At 34.5% G+C, this 15,416-nt stretch overlaps 1 protein-coding gene across 8 annotated transcripts in view; it reads left to right on the top strand.

The window, feature by feature from the left end:
* The window catches only part of BAZ2B (bromodomain adjacent to zinc finger domain 2B), a 414,086-nt gene extending 399,175 nt beyond the window's left edge, over positions 1-14,911 (top strand). For 7 of the 8 annotated variants that reach the window (XM_081582779.1, XM_081582781.1, XM_081582783.1 and 4 more), the window contains 3 exons: positions 4,266-4,528; positions 4,770-4,913; positions 8,090-8,362. In XM_081582779.1, coding sequence (XP_081438905.1) covers positions 4,266-4,528; positions 4,770-4,913; positions 8,090-8,243 — 561 coding nt within the window. In that variant the 3' untranslated portion in view covers positions 8,244-8,362. Of the gene's footprint in view, positions 1-4,265; positions 4,529-4,769; positions 4,914-8,089; positions 8,363-11,219; positions 11,429-13,038; positions 13,102-14,781 lie in introns of those variants that run through there. The other variant, XM_081582778.1, reaches the window with a different exon arrangement.
* The last annotated feature ends 505 nt before the right edge of the window (positions 14,912-15,416 follow it).

The following is a 15,416-nucleotide window of genomic DNA, read 5'->3' on the forward strand; positions in this document are numbered from 1 at the left end:
GAAGCCATCAGAAGAAAATATCACAAGAATCCATCACACCTACCATACTTTCTATATCTGGGCTAGCGTCCTCTACCTTCCCTCCTGTTGTCACGAACTGCTTGTGCCACTAGCCAAGCCAATTACCCAACTTGTGCTTCAGATCCCATCCCCATCTCACCTCCTTAGGAGAATGAGGAACACCTCCAGCAGTTCTGTCTTCTCCTGCATTATCAACTTCTACTTCTGTACTGGGTTCTTTCTTATCAGACTACTAACATGATACGATTTCTCCCATCTTACAAAAGCTAAACAAAAACTCTCTTTTAGCCTCACTTCTCCCTTGATCCACTTCCCCAATTTCTCCCCTTCCCTTTGCTGAAAAGTTTTCTGTTATGGTTCTCTCCAATTTCTCTCCTCCGATTTACTCTTAAACTCATTCCAGTCATATTTTTACCTACACAACTTCTCCAAAATTGCTCTTACAGTGCCCACAAGTGATTTCCACGTTGCTCAGTCCAGTGACTACTGCACAGATCATCTAGCTTAATATTTACATTTGATAAAGTGGAACTTTCCCTCCTCCTTGAAATCCTGTCTTCACTTGTCTTCTAGGATACCATGCTCATCTGGTATTCTTCCTGCCTTTGCTCCTTTTCAGTCTCCTTTGCTGGTTTTTCTCACTTCCCAGATCTATAAATATTGGAGTACTTTTCTTAACTTCAAAGTTATGTCTGTAAAATGGAATAGTATCTGCTTTGTGAGGATTTGTGAGAATCAGATATGCTTGTGTGTTTGAAGGTTTTTATAACTTCAAAAAATTCTGTGATATATTTATATTCATACTTTATTATATTTTATATTTATATATTATGTTTACAAAATAGCAGAAGTCTCACATGGCATGATATTCACTAATAATTGCTTTTTTATTTCTCATTGCTTGATCATTTTGTCATATAGAGTTAAATGTAGTTTAATAATAATCTTCATTGGTTGTACATAAATTATCTTTTAGTTTCAAACTGTCAAGTTAAAGAAAATTTCTCTACTACTTGGGGAATTACTAACAAATCAGTGTTTTCAGGCCTCGGGGTACCATCTGTAGGCTATAAGATGTTTTGTTTTCTGTCAGTTCGCTTAAATTAGCATTCTGATGTCTGTCATTTCAGTACCAGACTAGAGGTCTGTAATCCTATCCAAGCACTCCTGTGTAAATGCAGCTTTCTAAGTCTCTGCCCTGTTTTGTTTTGGGGTTTTTTGTTTGTTTGTTTCTTGGCCATGCTGTGAGGCCTGTGGAATCTTAGTTCCCCAGCCAAGGATTGCACCCAGGCCCACAGCAGAGAAAGCACAGAGTCTTAACCACTGGACCACCAGGGAATTCCCTTTCTATTGTCTTTTAAAAGTGATGTATTATATGTTAGTCACCCAGTCATGTCCAACTCTTCGCAACCCCGCCAGACTCCTCTGTCCATGGAACTCTCCAGGCAAGGGTACTGGAGTGAGTAGCCATTCCCTTCTCCATGGGATCTTCCTGACCCAGGGATTGAACCCAGGTCTCCTGCATTCCAGGCAGATTCTTTACCATCTGATCCACCGGGAAGCCCATGCTTCTTATAGCAATAGAAATACTATAACCATTTAATTGTGATATATATAGATTTTTTAAGTTAAGGTTTTAAAAACCATTCCAGTAATTCAGTTATTTTCAAATATTTATACTATACAATTTGCTCTCAAATGGCTATTTCTGTATACATCATTGTGACTAAGTGTTTTTAGTCTGTATATATGTGTGTTTTCATACCAGTGTGTGTATATATATACACACACACACATACATACACTATATTAAAGATATATATATATTCTCTCTGTCACAGAATTAAAGACTTGTGTGTGTATATATACATATATATATACACAATCATATACACACATAAGAAATTCTAAATTCCAGCGCCTAAAAAGCCAAATAACACAAAAGCGTCAGGCGAGACTGTAGCAAATAGGAAGCAAGTCGTGCCCCTATTTTTTATGTAACAGTCATTACTCAACTCTGGCAAATTGTTATCATGGAGACATGTGGGCCCAGTGTTCCAGGATCGACTAGTATTTCAAGATTATGGATTTTATGCATAGTCTCGCAAATGTTAAATATTGGCAACAAATTCAGAATTTATATAAGCATTATGAGCTAAACCACAACACATTCTGTGGGCTGTTTATAGTCTGTGAACCACCAGTTCACAACTTCTGATATATAAATACACAAATGTAACAGAAATGGGCCCTTGTATGTGTGTAATCTGATAGATTCTGCTTAAGACTTACTAAAGTTTCTCTTTGGATTTGGACTCTGATAAGACGGAAAGGGTGGGGAAGGTGGGGAGTCTGTGCAAGAACACAGACATCTGGTAATAGAGGCTCTGTATAAAAGCTGCTTGTAAAAGTATATGTGTGTACGTAATCCAATGAGGTAAGCGTGATAAACATCATTTATCAAAGAAATAGAGAGGCTCCATTGTCTTTTTAAAACATCACAAGAGTCTTATTTCTGTGGATTTAAATTTCATGTTTTCTTACTATGAGTATTAATTTGTTAGAATATGATCCCAAGTAATATTTTAGTTTACATAGGAACTAGAAATTTTGCCCCATTATTCCTGAGCTTTTTCTCTTTTTAAGTAACACAGTTACTCAGTCTAACTTAATCTTCATTAAACAGACCTTTTCCTCATGAATTAAGCTTTCTTTTTCTGTTTTTCTAGTGCTGAAAATTTCCAAGGCATAATATTAAAACTCAATCAGATTTTAGTGAATAAAAATTAATAAACTAAATGCAGAAGAGACTTAGTAAAACATTTTAATTTTATTCCAGTTTCAAGAGGTAGTGATTCTTTGATATGGTATAGGGAAGGTGTTAGATTTATGGTTTGTCTTATTATTTTAGCCAATTAAAATATCTCTTTAACTATACTTTTACCTTACCAATAGAGAACCAAATACTTTTAATTGCTTGATTAAAAGCTATTTTTTCAAAATAATTGTAGAAGAGGTCCTGAAATCCTCAAAGAAATTGATATGAAATACTCCAAAAAAATGTTTTTCAGCCAAATTCATTCCAAGAATATATCTAGCTTTAAACTATCGCTAGATTGACATCTGACTCTAAGTTTTAAGTCTACGATTTCTTAATTATCTGGTTAAGAGAGGAGATCATTTTCTAAAAGAGGACAAACTATCCTGGAAAATTAAAACAAAAGCCATACATCACCAGTATCTTTGCACTGATATTCATCAGTGATCTATTATATTTATTGTAACATTTAAGTCTGAAAATACAGATTTATTTCCCTATTTCTAAATTGAGGCATAGGAAGGAGCTTAATCATTATATCAGTGTGCTGCCTGCAAATTGTAGTGAGACTGCATAAGGTCATGTTGAGCTTTTTTTTTTTTTTTTTTTTTTTCATACAATTTTAGAGCTAGAATGGCTACCAATTGTGTGGCATGTCTTTTTTATTTTACAAGTGAGATAATGGGGACTAACAGATATTTTTGTACAAAGTTCCATGGCTAGTAACTGACAGAGCCATAGCTATAATTCATGTTCTTTGATTCCAAATATAATCTCTTTTATACTATTTATTGTTGTCCTCAAATACCGACATTTTTTCTCTTCTTTCGCCTCTGCTTTGTTGATACCTGGTAACCACAACTTTGTGGAACTCTATCCTCGTAGAAAATGCCTTTTTTCTTTATCTATTAGTAGAAAGAAGTATCAATTTCCAGTGTATTTGATTGCTTACAAAGGACTTCTCTGTTTAACACTTCATGAGCTATTTTCCTTGTTTTGGTATAGCTTTTTAAATTATCTCTTCAACTTGCTTATTAATAAGATCTGTATTTTTGTTTATATTCATCTTTGTTCTTAATTATATTGTGCTCCAAAAAGTAGTACTTTGTATCTTTAAAGTCATGCTGTTAGTGACCTAGACTAAGAAACAGTGCTGCTAAGTTCTGTAGTACCAAAGATTGACTACCATGTGATCAACATCATCAGATTTTAAGAACTCCTAAAATAAATTGTTCATGCTTTATTAGATTTTTTGCCTCATATTATAGAGAAAAAAATTCATAGATTTCTCTTGAAATTATCAACCTTCTAGATCAGAGATAATATTCTTTATGTTTGCCCTGTCAGACTTTCATAACATAAAATAATAAAAGGCCTCTCAACAGTTATTTTGCTTACACCTCATTTCCTTTTTTTTAAATTAAAGGCAAGTGGCCAAACCCTAAAAATCAAAAAACTTCATGTCAAAGGGAAAAAGAGTGAGTCAAAAAAAGGCAAGAAAATGACTTTAACAGGGGATACTGAAGATGAAGACTCTGCATCAACAAGCAGTTCACTGAAAAGAGGAGTCAAAGACCTGAAAAAAAGAAAAATGGAGGAAAACAATTCTATTAACTTATCAAAGCAAGAAAGTTTTACTTCTGTTAAGAAACCTAAAAGAGATGACTCCAAGGACCTAGCTCTTTGCAGGTATTATTTCAGTTCTCATGTACTATATATTTACAGCTTCCCATTTTATTTGCTTAGAAATCACCTACCATAGTAAGACAACTTTTTGACAGTTTGTATCAATAGGAAATGAAAGGCTATAGTATATCTTTTTAAAGAAATTAATTTGCATTTTTTACTTGAAAGATTGGAAAGCTAAATTTTTAATAAAAATAGATGTTTCTAAAGCATAGATACTGATTTCAGACATTATTTTCTTTAGTATGATCCTTACTGAAATGGAAACTCATGAGGATGCATGGCCTTTTCTACTTCCTGTAAACTTGAAACTTGTTCCTGGTTATAAGAAAGTTATTAAGAAGCCTATGGATTTTTCCACAATTAGAGAGAAATTAAGTAGTGGACAGTAAGTAAATCATTTCAGTTCAATATCCATTGAATGCTTGGTATATGCTGGGTACTTTTCTAGTGAGCCAAAAATACATTAATTAACAACAAAGGCATAGGCTCTGCCTTTGGAGAGGTGTGTGTGTTTGTGTGTGTGTGTGTGTGTATGTGTGTGTTTGGTCAGGGTAGCAGAGTATGTAAGACAAATCAATTAAAATTATTTAAATATTTTAAAAGCTGTGCAGTAAAGCTTTCTGACATTGGAAGGGCACTAAACCCAGCCTGGAAGGTAAGGAAAAGTATCAAGAAAACCTCCAAAGTAAATAACATGTAACCTAGAGCTTGTATTGTATATCAGTGGAACATTGACACTATCTCGTGTGGCTTTAATGAAAATTGACCCTGTAATAATTTTCAGATTATTACAGTGGAGAGATAGAAGATCACTGGAAATATTAAATATTAAAAGCCTTATTGTGGGTTGTTGGAGAATACTGAAAATGCGTTTATTAAATGTGGAAGAATATTATTATCTGCTCTTCTCTACCCTATTATCTTTGTGATCCTATCCAAAGAGCAAAATGACTTCTGGCCACAGTTAATGATCTTTGCTAGATTGCCTCAGACTTCTGCCAGAGTAGCAGCTGTCAGATAGTGGCATTTAGTTGGTTCTGGACATTGGACACTAGTTCTAGACATTTTGGAGCCATAAGAATAAGGCTGTTTGCTTACAAAACAAGCCCCCACAAAAGCACCCTTCGTGTCAATGGCCAGGAGCTGTGCGTCTACATTCTCCATGCTGCCTGCTCCCTTTAACCCTCCATACCAGTTTAGCTTAGTATATAGGCTATGCCCATCACTTCAAGCAAAGTCATTAAAAAATATGGAGAAAGAAGGAAATGTTTATTTAAAAAAACTATAAAATATATTTAATTGCACTATAGTATTCTTCCTGGATATTCTTTTGGTTAAAATCTCTGTAGCCTATAATCTACACTCAATTTAGAAGAGTTGCATAGAACTTAACTCACAAAGATCAGTGACTGTCTCATATGTGTCAAATTATTTACAAGATTGACCAAATGACTAGTTTATTTCTCTGGAGGCTGAACTGTCAGTTTTTTAAAGAATTATATCCATTTCACTTTATTATTTTTTAATTTCCAAAGGGACCGGTATTCTAATACAATCCAAATAGCGTGAACTTCTGTCTATATATGAACTAGTTCTTTTGGTTTTTCTATCAAAATACTCAGACTTTAAGGAGGGTAGCATGGACTTTATAGTCATCATGACCAGTACAGAAACTTATGCAGGAAAACCTTCCCAGTGTTTAATTCCTGACTTTAACTTCCATAATTCTCCAGTTCCTGGATAGAGGATGAACCTAAACCTCAAAATAAACAGGCTTATACATTAACACTGAATTACCAGAATATCTACAAAATCAAAGCTCCCTTGTGAGAATGGGTCCTGGTGAATGCAGGAGGTCAAAGCAGAGGCAAGCAGAGAGAAGCAGTTCTTTATAATCTTGTTTGTGATGTCAGCCACATGGGAGGCAAAATTCAGAGAATGCAGGCTCTTCCAACTTCGAGTAGTTTTATTAAACCCAAATTAATGGGTGGGGACTCAAACCCATATAATATTTCAATTTTTAAACTAAAAAAACTTAGAGAACAGAGGGAAGGAAGTGCCTTACTGTAATGAATCTTTCTGAGTTCCATAGGCTGCCCCTTTCATAAAAGAAGAGCCCAGATGTGGGAATTGCACTTACTTCACTAGAGTCTCACCTAGAATTCTCTCCTGGATTTGTCTCCCTAGCATTAATCATTAACCTTTTCTTGTAGTAAGAAACAGTATAAAGAGAGAAATATTTCTCAAGGTAACTTTAAAATATTTTATAAAAATTATTCCCACACGTTACCTGATTGCATTTATGTAAAATGTCCAGAATAGGTAAATGTATAGAGACAGAAGGAAGGGTTGATTGTTGCCAGGGGATAAGGATAGGAAGGAATAGAGTATATACTTAATGGATTAAGAGGTTCCTTTTGGGGTGATGACAATGTTCTAGAACCTAGGTAGTACAGTGTTTTGAGTGTGCTAAATACCTTAATTATCTACTTTAAATGGTTAATTTTATGTTATGTGAATTTCAACTCAATTTAAAAAATAATAATTCCTAGAAGAACTGGAAAATAGATGAGGTTACATAGGGCTGACAGCTCTGTGAACCCATTACAAATAAAGAAATTTTTCTCTTTCATTGTTGCACTTATTAGAAGGTAGAAGTGAAAAGACTGTACAAGGTATTTCATCAAATAAATAATTCCACTTTTACCAGGTCTCAGAGCTTCAGTGTGTGCTCCATATGTATTTCTAATGGGTAAATTATTTTAGTATCCAATTAGTATACTATTGCTTTGGCTTGAGTTGGCTTGAAAGGCACTACTCCTTCTTTACTAATAAGTTTAGGCATATTCATGCACCTTTCAGTTCTCTTCTCTGGGTTCTTACAGGGAAAGAGAACTGGGGTTATCCTACCAAAGAAAGCACTGAGTGCTTTTCATTGAAAGGCAGTTCCTAATGTTATCTCCAGTAAAGAGATAGCACGTGCTTTTTTTGCTTGTTTTGGATCATCATACTCCAGTGTTTGAGCAAGAGTGTATCTGAAGGGAAGAAAAATGGGAAAGGAGCAAGGCTTAAACAGAGGGACCAACCCTGGGATGTATGTAAAAGCTACAGGGCAGATGTCATGTTCGTAGTGCATTTATATTATTTTTACTGAAGCTAAATGTTTTTGAATGTGAATAATAGGGCACTACAAGTAATACAGTTGGTCAGAGCTAATAAACAAATCAATTGGAATGAATCCAGTAACAGAATTGTGATACAGGTTGAACAGGAATTTGGATGTAAGAAAAATGATAGTTTGTTGAAATATATCGTGATCCTTAAGAGAAGTCTGTTCTGCATTTAATCTGCCTTTAAATTCTGTACATTCAGAACACTTGCAGTTTTTTAAATGTCCCATTTATAAGATGGTATAATATGTTTTATATCAATTTAAAAGCAGTTGCCCTATTTTTTTCTTTTTGCTTTCAGTTTTACATTTTATCTTTTATAACCTATTTCTTTGTCTGCAGAATGAAACCAGCCTACAAAAGCAATCTCTAATCATGTGTTTCCTTCCAGGTATCCAAACCTTGAAACTTTTGCTCTAGATGTCAGGCTTGTTTTTGACAACTGTGAAACATTTAATGAAGATGATTCTGATATAGGCAGAGCTGGCCACAGTATGAGAAAGTATTTTGAAAAAAAGTGGACAGATACTTTCAAAGTGAGCTGAAGTTATAATAATCTTTTCTTTATTTTTCCTTTTAAATAAGGATGAATGAGACCAGCAATGTGAACTGTATTTACACACATGTGCAAGGCACATACATAATGACTTTTTTTCCCTTAAAATAAGTATCACGAAAAAAAAGTATCAGAAGAATGATACCATTTTTAAAGGCTTCACTCCTACAACAACCAAGGCCCTTGGTTATGGGTTTGTGTGATTTATCAGCTAATTTAGGTAGAACAGGGAAGCACACCCAAAGAATTTTCAAAGGAAAGGGTGTTATAGTGCAATAGCAATTAAAAATATATCAAATCGCACTGAATATTCAACACCAGAGCTCTAACATGGGAAATGGTTCTTTCCCTCTCAATAAATATCTATTTTTCATTTTTTTACTTTGTAGTTTATTTTTTAGTGAATGTATTTAATTTTATGAATTATTTATGATTAAACCACATCCAGAATCTTCGTTTTCTGTGAAAAGGAAGAACTAGAAAAATTGCTTTAAATCTTGAAAATACAACAAGGAATGTTTTAAAATATAAAACAAAGCCAAGTTAAACTGTTTACACTGATGTGCTATAAAAGCACCAAAAATAAACTTTACTGTAGAGTTACAAGTACATTTATATATATATACATATATATATATGTTGCTGCATCACTTGTGTAGTTAAATTGTATTTCAAAACAGTGAAGAAAAATTGACATGTATATACTGTTCATTATTGTTTATATTAAGTCTTGTTTTAAATATGTATTATGTGTATATATTGTTTGCAGACATTATTGTTTATGCCTTAGAAGGATTGTAGCATTTTATTTTAGTCTGAAGGTAATTATAGCTATACAGCTTGTACAGTAATTATCCTCTACCAACACTGTGGCGTCTCCTTGATCTTGGTAGTGCCTGCCTTTGAAACAGGGTGTAGGGGATATTAGTTTTCCATTTTTTCTATTTTGTTATATAATTTTAAGCCACCAGGGCCTAAATTAAAGTATAATCATTTGTATCCATGTGGAATAAAATTGTGACAATTTCCTAGCACACAGTATTTTTTCATAGAAACATTTCCCTCCCATTTGCCTTGCCTCAGAAATAAATTTACAAGACATTTGTAACCACTGTGTTTTATCTACTGTGTGTTGTGGTGGCCTGTTGGAGGCAAATAGATCAGAATTTTTTGTACCTATGTAAGAGTACTTGAAGTTTTATTTAAAATAAAATGTTGTGGAAAAGGTAGCATTCTTTTTTTTAGGAGTGTTATTTTTCACTACTATGTGTGGCACGGATACAATAAAAACTTTTACAAACTAGTTTTTTAGTTTTTCTTAATGAACTTGGAAATATTAAAAAAAAAAACTAGTTAATTTAAATTTGCTCTTTACAGAATCATAAAGGAGGAGCGGCAAAAGACTGGGTGGGTGGAGGAAGGCGGTCTTATGTAAGGTGACTTTCACTATCTCTGAGCCTCTCTGGACCACGTTTTATTGTTTATTTCACACATTCCATATGAAAAGGTTAGAATATTTTTTAAGGTCTTGTTCTGATAGGTGAAATGTCTCTATTGTAAACATACAACCGAGTTGTCAAGAAAAATTGATCATATAAATTCATATAATAAGTCATGAGGCACAAATTCAAGTGTTTATGAAATATGATTTGATGCCTTACTGGGATCTTACGAATCATCAGTGAACAAGATAGGCATAGGCCCTGCTTTCATGGAGCTTACAGTCTAGTGGAGAAGTGATCCTTAGATAATGTCCTCAGTACAGGGCCTTTAATAAGTAGTGCAGGGAGAATAGAAGAGTTTTAAAGAAATATTAAACTTTAAAATGCTTCATAGCCACAGAGCATTTTCTAAAATTCCTAGATTGTTTGTGAAGGCTTATATGAAAATCAGCTGTTATTATGTAAATATGTCAGTTACTGTTAACCAAATATTACAATGATGCCTTAAGGAGCTGGTGCTCAATCAAAAATACCATGTGGAGCAGAGAACAAGGTGGGGCTGTAAATTAAGTGTGTGGTTTTTGTGTTTATAGAATTGGCTGCCAGATGCTCCATGGGGAGTTGTCTTCATGGGAGTGTTTTGCCTAAGGGATCATACATGCTTAAAGATCATACGTGCTTACATTACTTTATATTAGATGGCATATAAGGGCTTGATATTAACATGTCTGATGTCCGAGAGACAAATGAGAAATAAAATACACTCACACAAAGAACAATTTTTCCAGAGTGATAATATTCTTTTAAAAATAAGATACCCCTAAAAAAGAAAGCTTGGTGAATATTGTCTACTTTGGACTGGTAGCTTCTGTTGTTACTCAGAAGAAACAGCTGTTCTGTAATAGCAGAAGTAGTGGCTGTGGTCCCCAAAGGGCCACAATTGATCTCTGGGAAAATTGTTATAGTACACGCGTCTTTCACTAAGGTAAATTAGGCTTTAACCTGAACCTTCTCCATTTTAGTCCTGATTGCTCTATAAATGATAAAAAACTGACCTGCCCCCAAGTTTAGATTTTGATTTATCCTAAGGATAAACCAATGAATCCACTACTACTAAACTCCAAAAGTAGTCGTCGGTTTGAAACAACACCTAGAGAGTAAACTAATATATTTAATTAGTTGTTAATCATGGTGAAAATTAAACAAAATAGAAAATTTATTTATCGGTATACCTTGAACTAAAAATAAACTATATTACCATAAATGTAAGGTGATCTCTTTTTCTTGCTTCAATCCTAAAGTGAACTTTGTTAAAAGCACTAGTTTTAATCAAAATCATGAGGGATTTGATCTGTCATCGGTACTTAAATGCACCCTCTGTGCTCCTTCTCTTTTCCATCTCTCCACTGCGGTACCTTTTCAAGAAATTTAAAATCCTGTTCATTTAGCCTCCCATGAGACACATCCTTAACAAGGAAATCTGATGTCAATGACTTACTCTTTTGTATAAATTGTATTTATAGGCTATCTCTCAAGGTTATTTGCATTTGAGAAATGAAAGAAGTTTGTGTTCTGTTAAGAGAGTTGCATTCCAGAAACTGCTCTGGTGGTCCAAGTGGTTAAGACTTTGATCCCTGGTCGAGGAACTAAGATCCTAAATGCTGCACAGCAAGGCCAACAAAAGAAAAGGGGGAAAAAAAAAGAATTTCATTCCAACAAGGAGATAAGAGAGGTATTTTAAGAGAATTGAAATTTTTCTTCCACAGGAATATGACATTAAAAATACAACACCAGGAAACTAGTAGAACATTACCTATTAGGAATTTTGCCTCAATTAGGTCTCTTAGGCCCACTTGGACCACGTTACAACTCTACCTTAACAAAATTTTTTTAAAACCTCAACGACATAGAATTGAAATAATTCCTCTCCTCAATTCATGAGACACTGTTCACATTTTTCTTGCAAAGCCCCCTCTTTTCTTTGATTTTCTTACTTATTCCTTCAGCTCCTCTTCAATTTCCTTCAATTCATGAGACACTGTTCACATTTTTCTTGCAAAGCCCCCTCTTTTCTTTGATTTTCTTACTTATTCCTTCAGCTCCTCTTCAATTTCCTTCTTTCCTATATGCAACCACATATGTCTTTCCAGTCAGCCTTTTTTATATATATTTAGCAACACATACATGTTTAAAAATATATAATGTGGAAAGAAATAAGTATATACAGTGTTTTTTAAACTTGTATCAGTTGCATTATGCTATACATCTCATTCTTTTGTCTAATTTTGTTTCTTTTGAGTTGAAAAAAGATATAAATCTAGTTCATTACATTTGATTGCTACAAGGTATTCCATCACAAGGCATATACCACATTTTACTTTCAGATTTCTCTCAGAATGAAAACACAAGTTGCCTGCAATTCTTGTCATTGCAAATAATACTACAGTGAGTGTTGTCATACATGCCTTTTGTGGACCCATGTGTGCGAGCCTGTTAACTAGACAGTCCTGAATGATTCATGCCCTTGTGTAATCCCTTCCCATGCTGTATCAGGTTTCACCTGTGTGACCAACATAATATGGCAGAGTGATATGTGAATTCCCAGACTAGGTCATAAATACACTGCTGTTTCCACCTTGTTCTCTCGGATCACTTACTTCTGGTAAAGCCATCTACTGTATTGTGAGGACACCGTAGCAGCCCTTTGGGACAGCGAACAGCTAATGCCAATGTGAAACCCATTTGACAGCAGTTTCTTAGAAGGATCCTTCAGCTCCAGTTAAACAAAATGACAGGAGCCCCAGCCAGCATTTGGACTGCAGCTTCACAAGAAACCATGATACCCTCCTGAATTCCTGACCCATAGCAACTGTGGAATAATAAATGTTTATTATTGTTTTAAGCCACACAGTTGAGAGTTATTTGTTACACGGCAATAGATAACAGCAACAAAAAAAAATAGTTAACAGACTGTGAGAGTTTCTCTAGGATCTGTACGTAGGGGAGAATGCCCGAGTTGTTAAGTAGGTGCACACTCACTTTCCATGCTATTGTCATACCACTCTCCAGATGACTGTACCAGTTTACTCTCCTAGCAGTGGAAAAGAATTCTTCCCACACTTCTCACCCAGTATTCAGTATTTGTTTGGATGATTTTTCACTAAAAATTTATTACAGATTTTGAATCTGAATACCATATTTTGAGTATGGAGCAGTTTCTCTAATCTGATTAGCAGCTTGAACTTTGACTTGACTTTTTGTAGTTTTTGTTTTATGTAGATGCCATATCTAACTCTGTCAGCTTTTTAGGGCCTATAAAACTGCCCCACATTTTATTTTCAGCCAGTGATATTCAGGAGACAGAACATTCAGGAGATGAGCAGGCAAAAGCTCACCTAAATGGAGGTGAGTAGAAAATATCAAGAGTTCTCAGGTATTTGGGGGGCTTACATAGACTTACGAGTTACTGTAGCAAAAACAGTCCTTGGTAGTATGATGGATAATGAATTGGCTAAATGCAGGATTAAAAGAAAAGGTGATTTGGATCCTTTGGACATTCACTAGAAGAGAATTTTGCACCTTAACATTATATCCACAGAGAGGCAGTGGCAAAATTAATATCTGAGATCTATTTGTACTTTCTCTACCCTGACCATACACATGAAGATCATTTGGCTTGTTCTCATTTGGATGACTAAATAAAAGCATTGTGGGATACTATCAGGTGTATATAGTCCATTCTTGAAATTAAAAAAAAATTTTTTTAACTGTTAAGTGGACTTCTAAGAGTGGCCTATTCTTCCTGAGCAAACTCCATAGCTTGTCCTTTAATTAAAAAAACAGCCCTAATAGTCATGGTAATGGATATCAAAGAATGTGGTGGAAATCAGTAGTGAATGAGAGACCTAAGGCTTACAGCCAGTTGGAAATAAATCTTGTGCTGAGATGAAAGAAAAACTCAGCAAGGTCATTAGATGACCAAAGGCTAATGAGACATTTACATGGCAGGATCACAAAGGAGACTGGAAGGCTTTGAAAGGTTTGTATTCATTCTAGTGATTCTTACAGTTCTCCAAACATGTTTACAACTCCTTTTTCAATATTGCTTTTCTGAATATCTTCATTATAGTAAGTCTCAATTGTTTTGAGTATAGAAGTGACTTAAAAAAAGATTCTATTCAGCCAGTAAAAATTATCCTGGAAATCTATGTTAATATTGGTAAATTAAGGGAAAAGTCTGACTATAGTAATAGAATGTATAGTAATTCTGTTAAAAATATATTTAATGTACTTGACTCCATTCATATAGACCAGGATATAGCCCATTTGGGGCTTCCCTGGTAGCTCAGATGGTAAAGAATCTGCCTGCAATGCAGGAGATCCAGGTTCAACTCCTGGGTCAGGAAGATCCTCTAGAGAGGAGAATGACAACCCACTCTAGTATTCTTGCCTAGAGAATTCCATGGACAAAGGAGCCTGGCTGGCTACAGTTCATGGGGTTGCAAAGAGTCAGACACGACTGAGTGACTAACACACACACAAACACATTTTACAGGTGAGAAAAGCAGTACCAAATAAGTAGAGTAATTTACTCACTGGCACCAAACTTAGACTTCAGTTGGAACTCACTTCTCTTTGGCCTTCAAATAGAATTCCTTACAAGTTGGTAAGACTGATTTTCTGTATTACTTTGAACATTATCCGAGTGCATTTTTCCCACCAAAATATTCTAAAACTAATTTGAACATTGGCAGCATTATGAAATAATATCAAGATGAGAGATGAATGCATTCTAGTTTATTAGAAATAGTTTCATTGCTTTGGAATCAATTAAAAAGAATATTAAACACTAACTTCACTTCTGTACATGAGGAGGGAACTGAAATTATCTTTAGCTTCCTGCAGTAAGCAATCAGACAACAAAATATGTGAAACAAATGATTTTAAACATTAGAGTACAACAGGATTCTAATTCCTGAAATAGGAGTTAGAAAGGAAACTGGCCTTATAATTACCCTGGCTGAAGATTTAGTATCTAGATATGCAGTCTTAATTTTATCTTATCCATTATTTTTATTTATTCAGGACTTTATAGCATGTGATGCAGTATCCTCCACAGGTAGAAGATTTTCATTGCAGTTCTTGCTTTTGGTGTTGATGTTTTTCAATATGAAACTGGTGCTATGATGGCATAAAATATGTCTAAATCCTTAAGGTAAGTTAAGAGTCCTACTATATGAAAGATAAGTGGAAAAGAATTTTTTTTACAATGTGGAGTAATCCAGCTTTGACTACAAGAGATCAATGCCTTATGTGAACTGGGAATAAAAGTTGTATTCCTTACTTATCTTCATATAGACTCCAGGATTACGTCTGTAGTGGTTTCCAATCTTTTCACTATTAAGTATACCTATTGTTGTTGTAATTTCTGTGTTGCCATGCTTGAAGAGCTTTATTTACAAAGCAATGGCATTTTAAAAAATAGTACCTTATGCATCGTAATTACAGGCACACATACTATTCACTTGAGACTATTTGGATCATTAAAATAGCATTAAAAAAAACTTAGTTATAAGTCTTTTAGACGTTGGAAAACCTCAGGCTTACTTATCATCAGTGATTCCAGTATCATTAAATATACACTATATCTTTCTTTTGACCTCAAACTCTTATCTTAGGACATGACACAGATAACACAAAATCAACTCATCTACAATTGA

This window comes from Giraffa tippelskirchi, chromosome 3 (assembly GCF_054371585.1).
Source record: "Giraffa tippelskirchi isolate mGirTip1 chromosome 3, T2T-mGirTip1v1.2.pri, whole genome shotgun sequence".
In the NCBI taxonomy this organism is placed as follows: domain Eukaryota; kingdom Metazoa; phylum Chordata; class Mammalia; order Artiodactyla; family Giraffidae; genus Giraffa; species Giraffa tippelskirchi.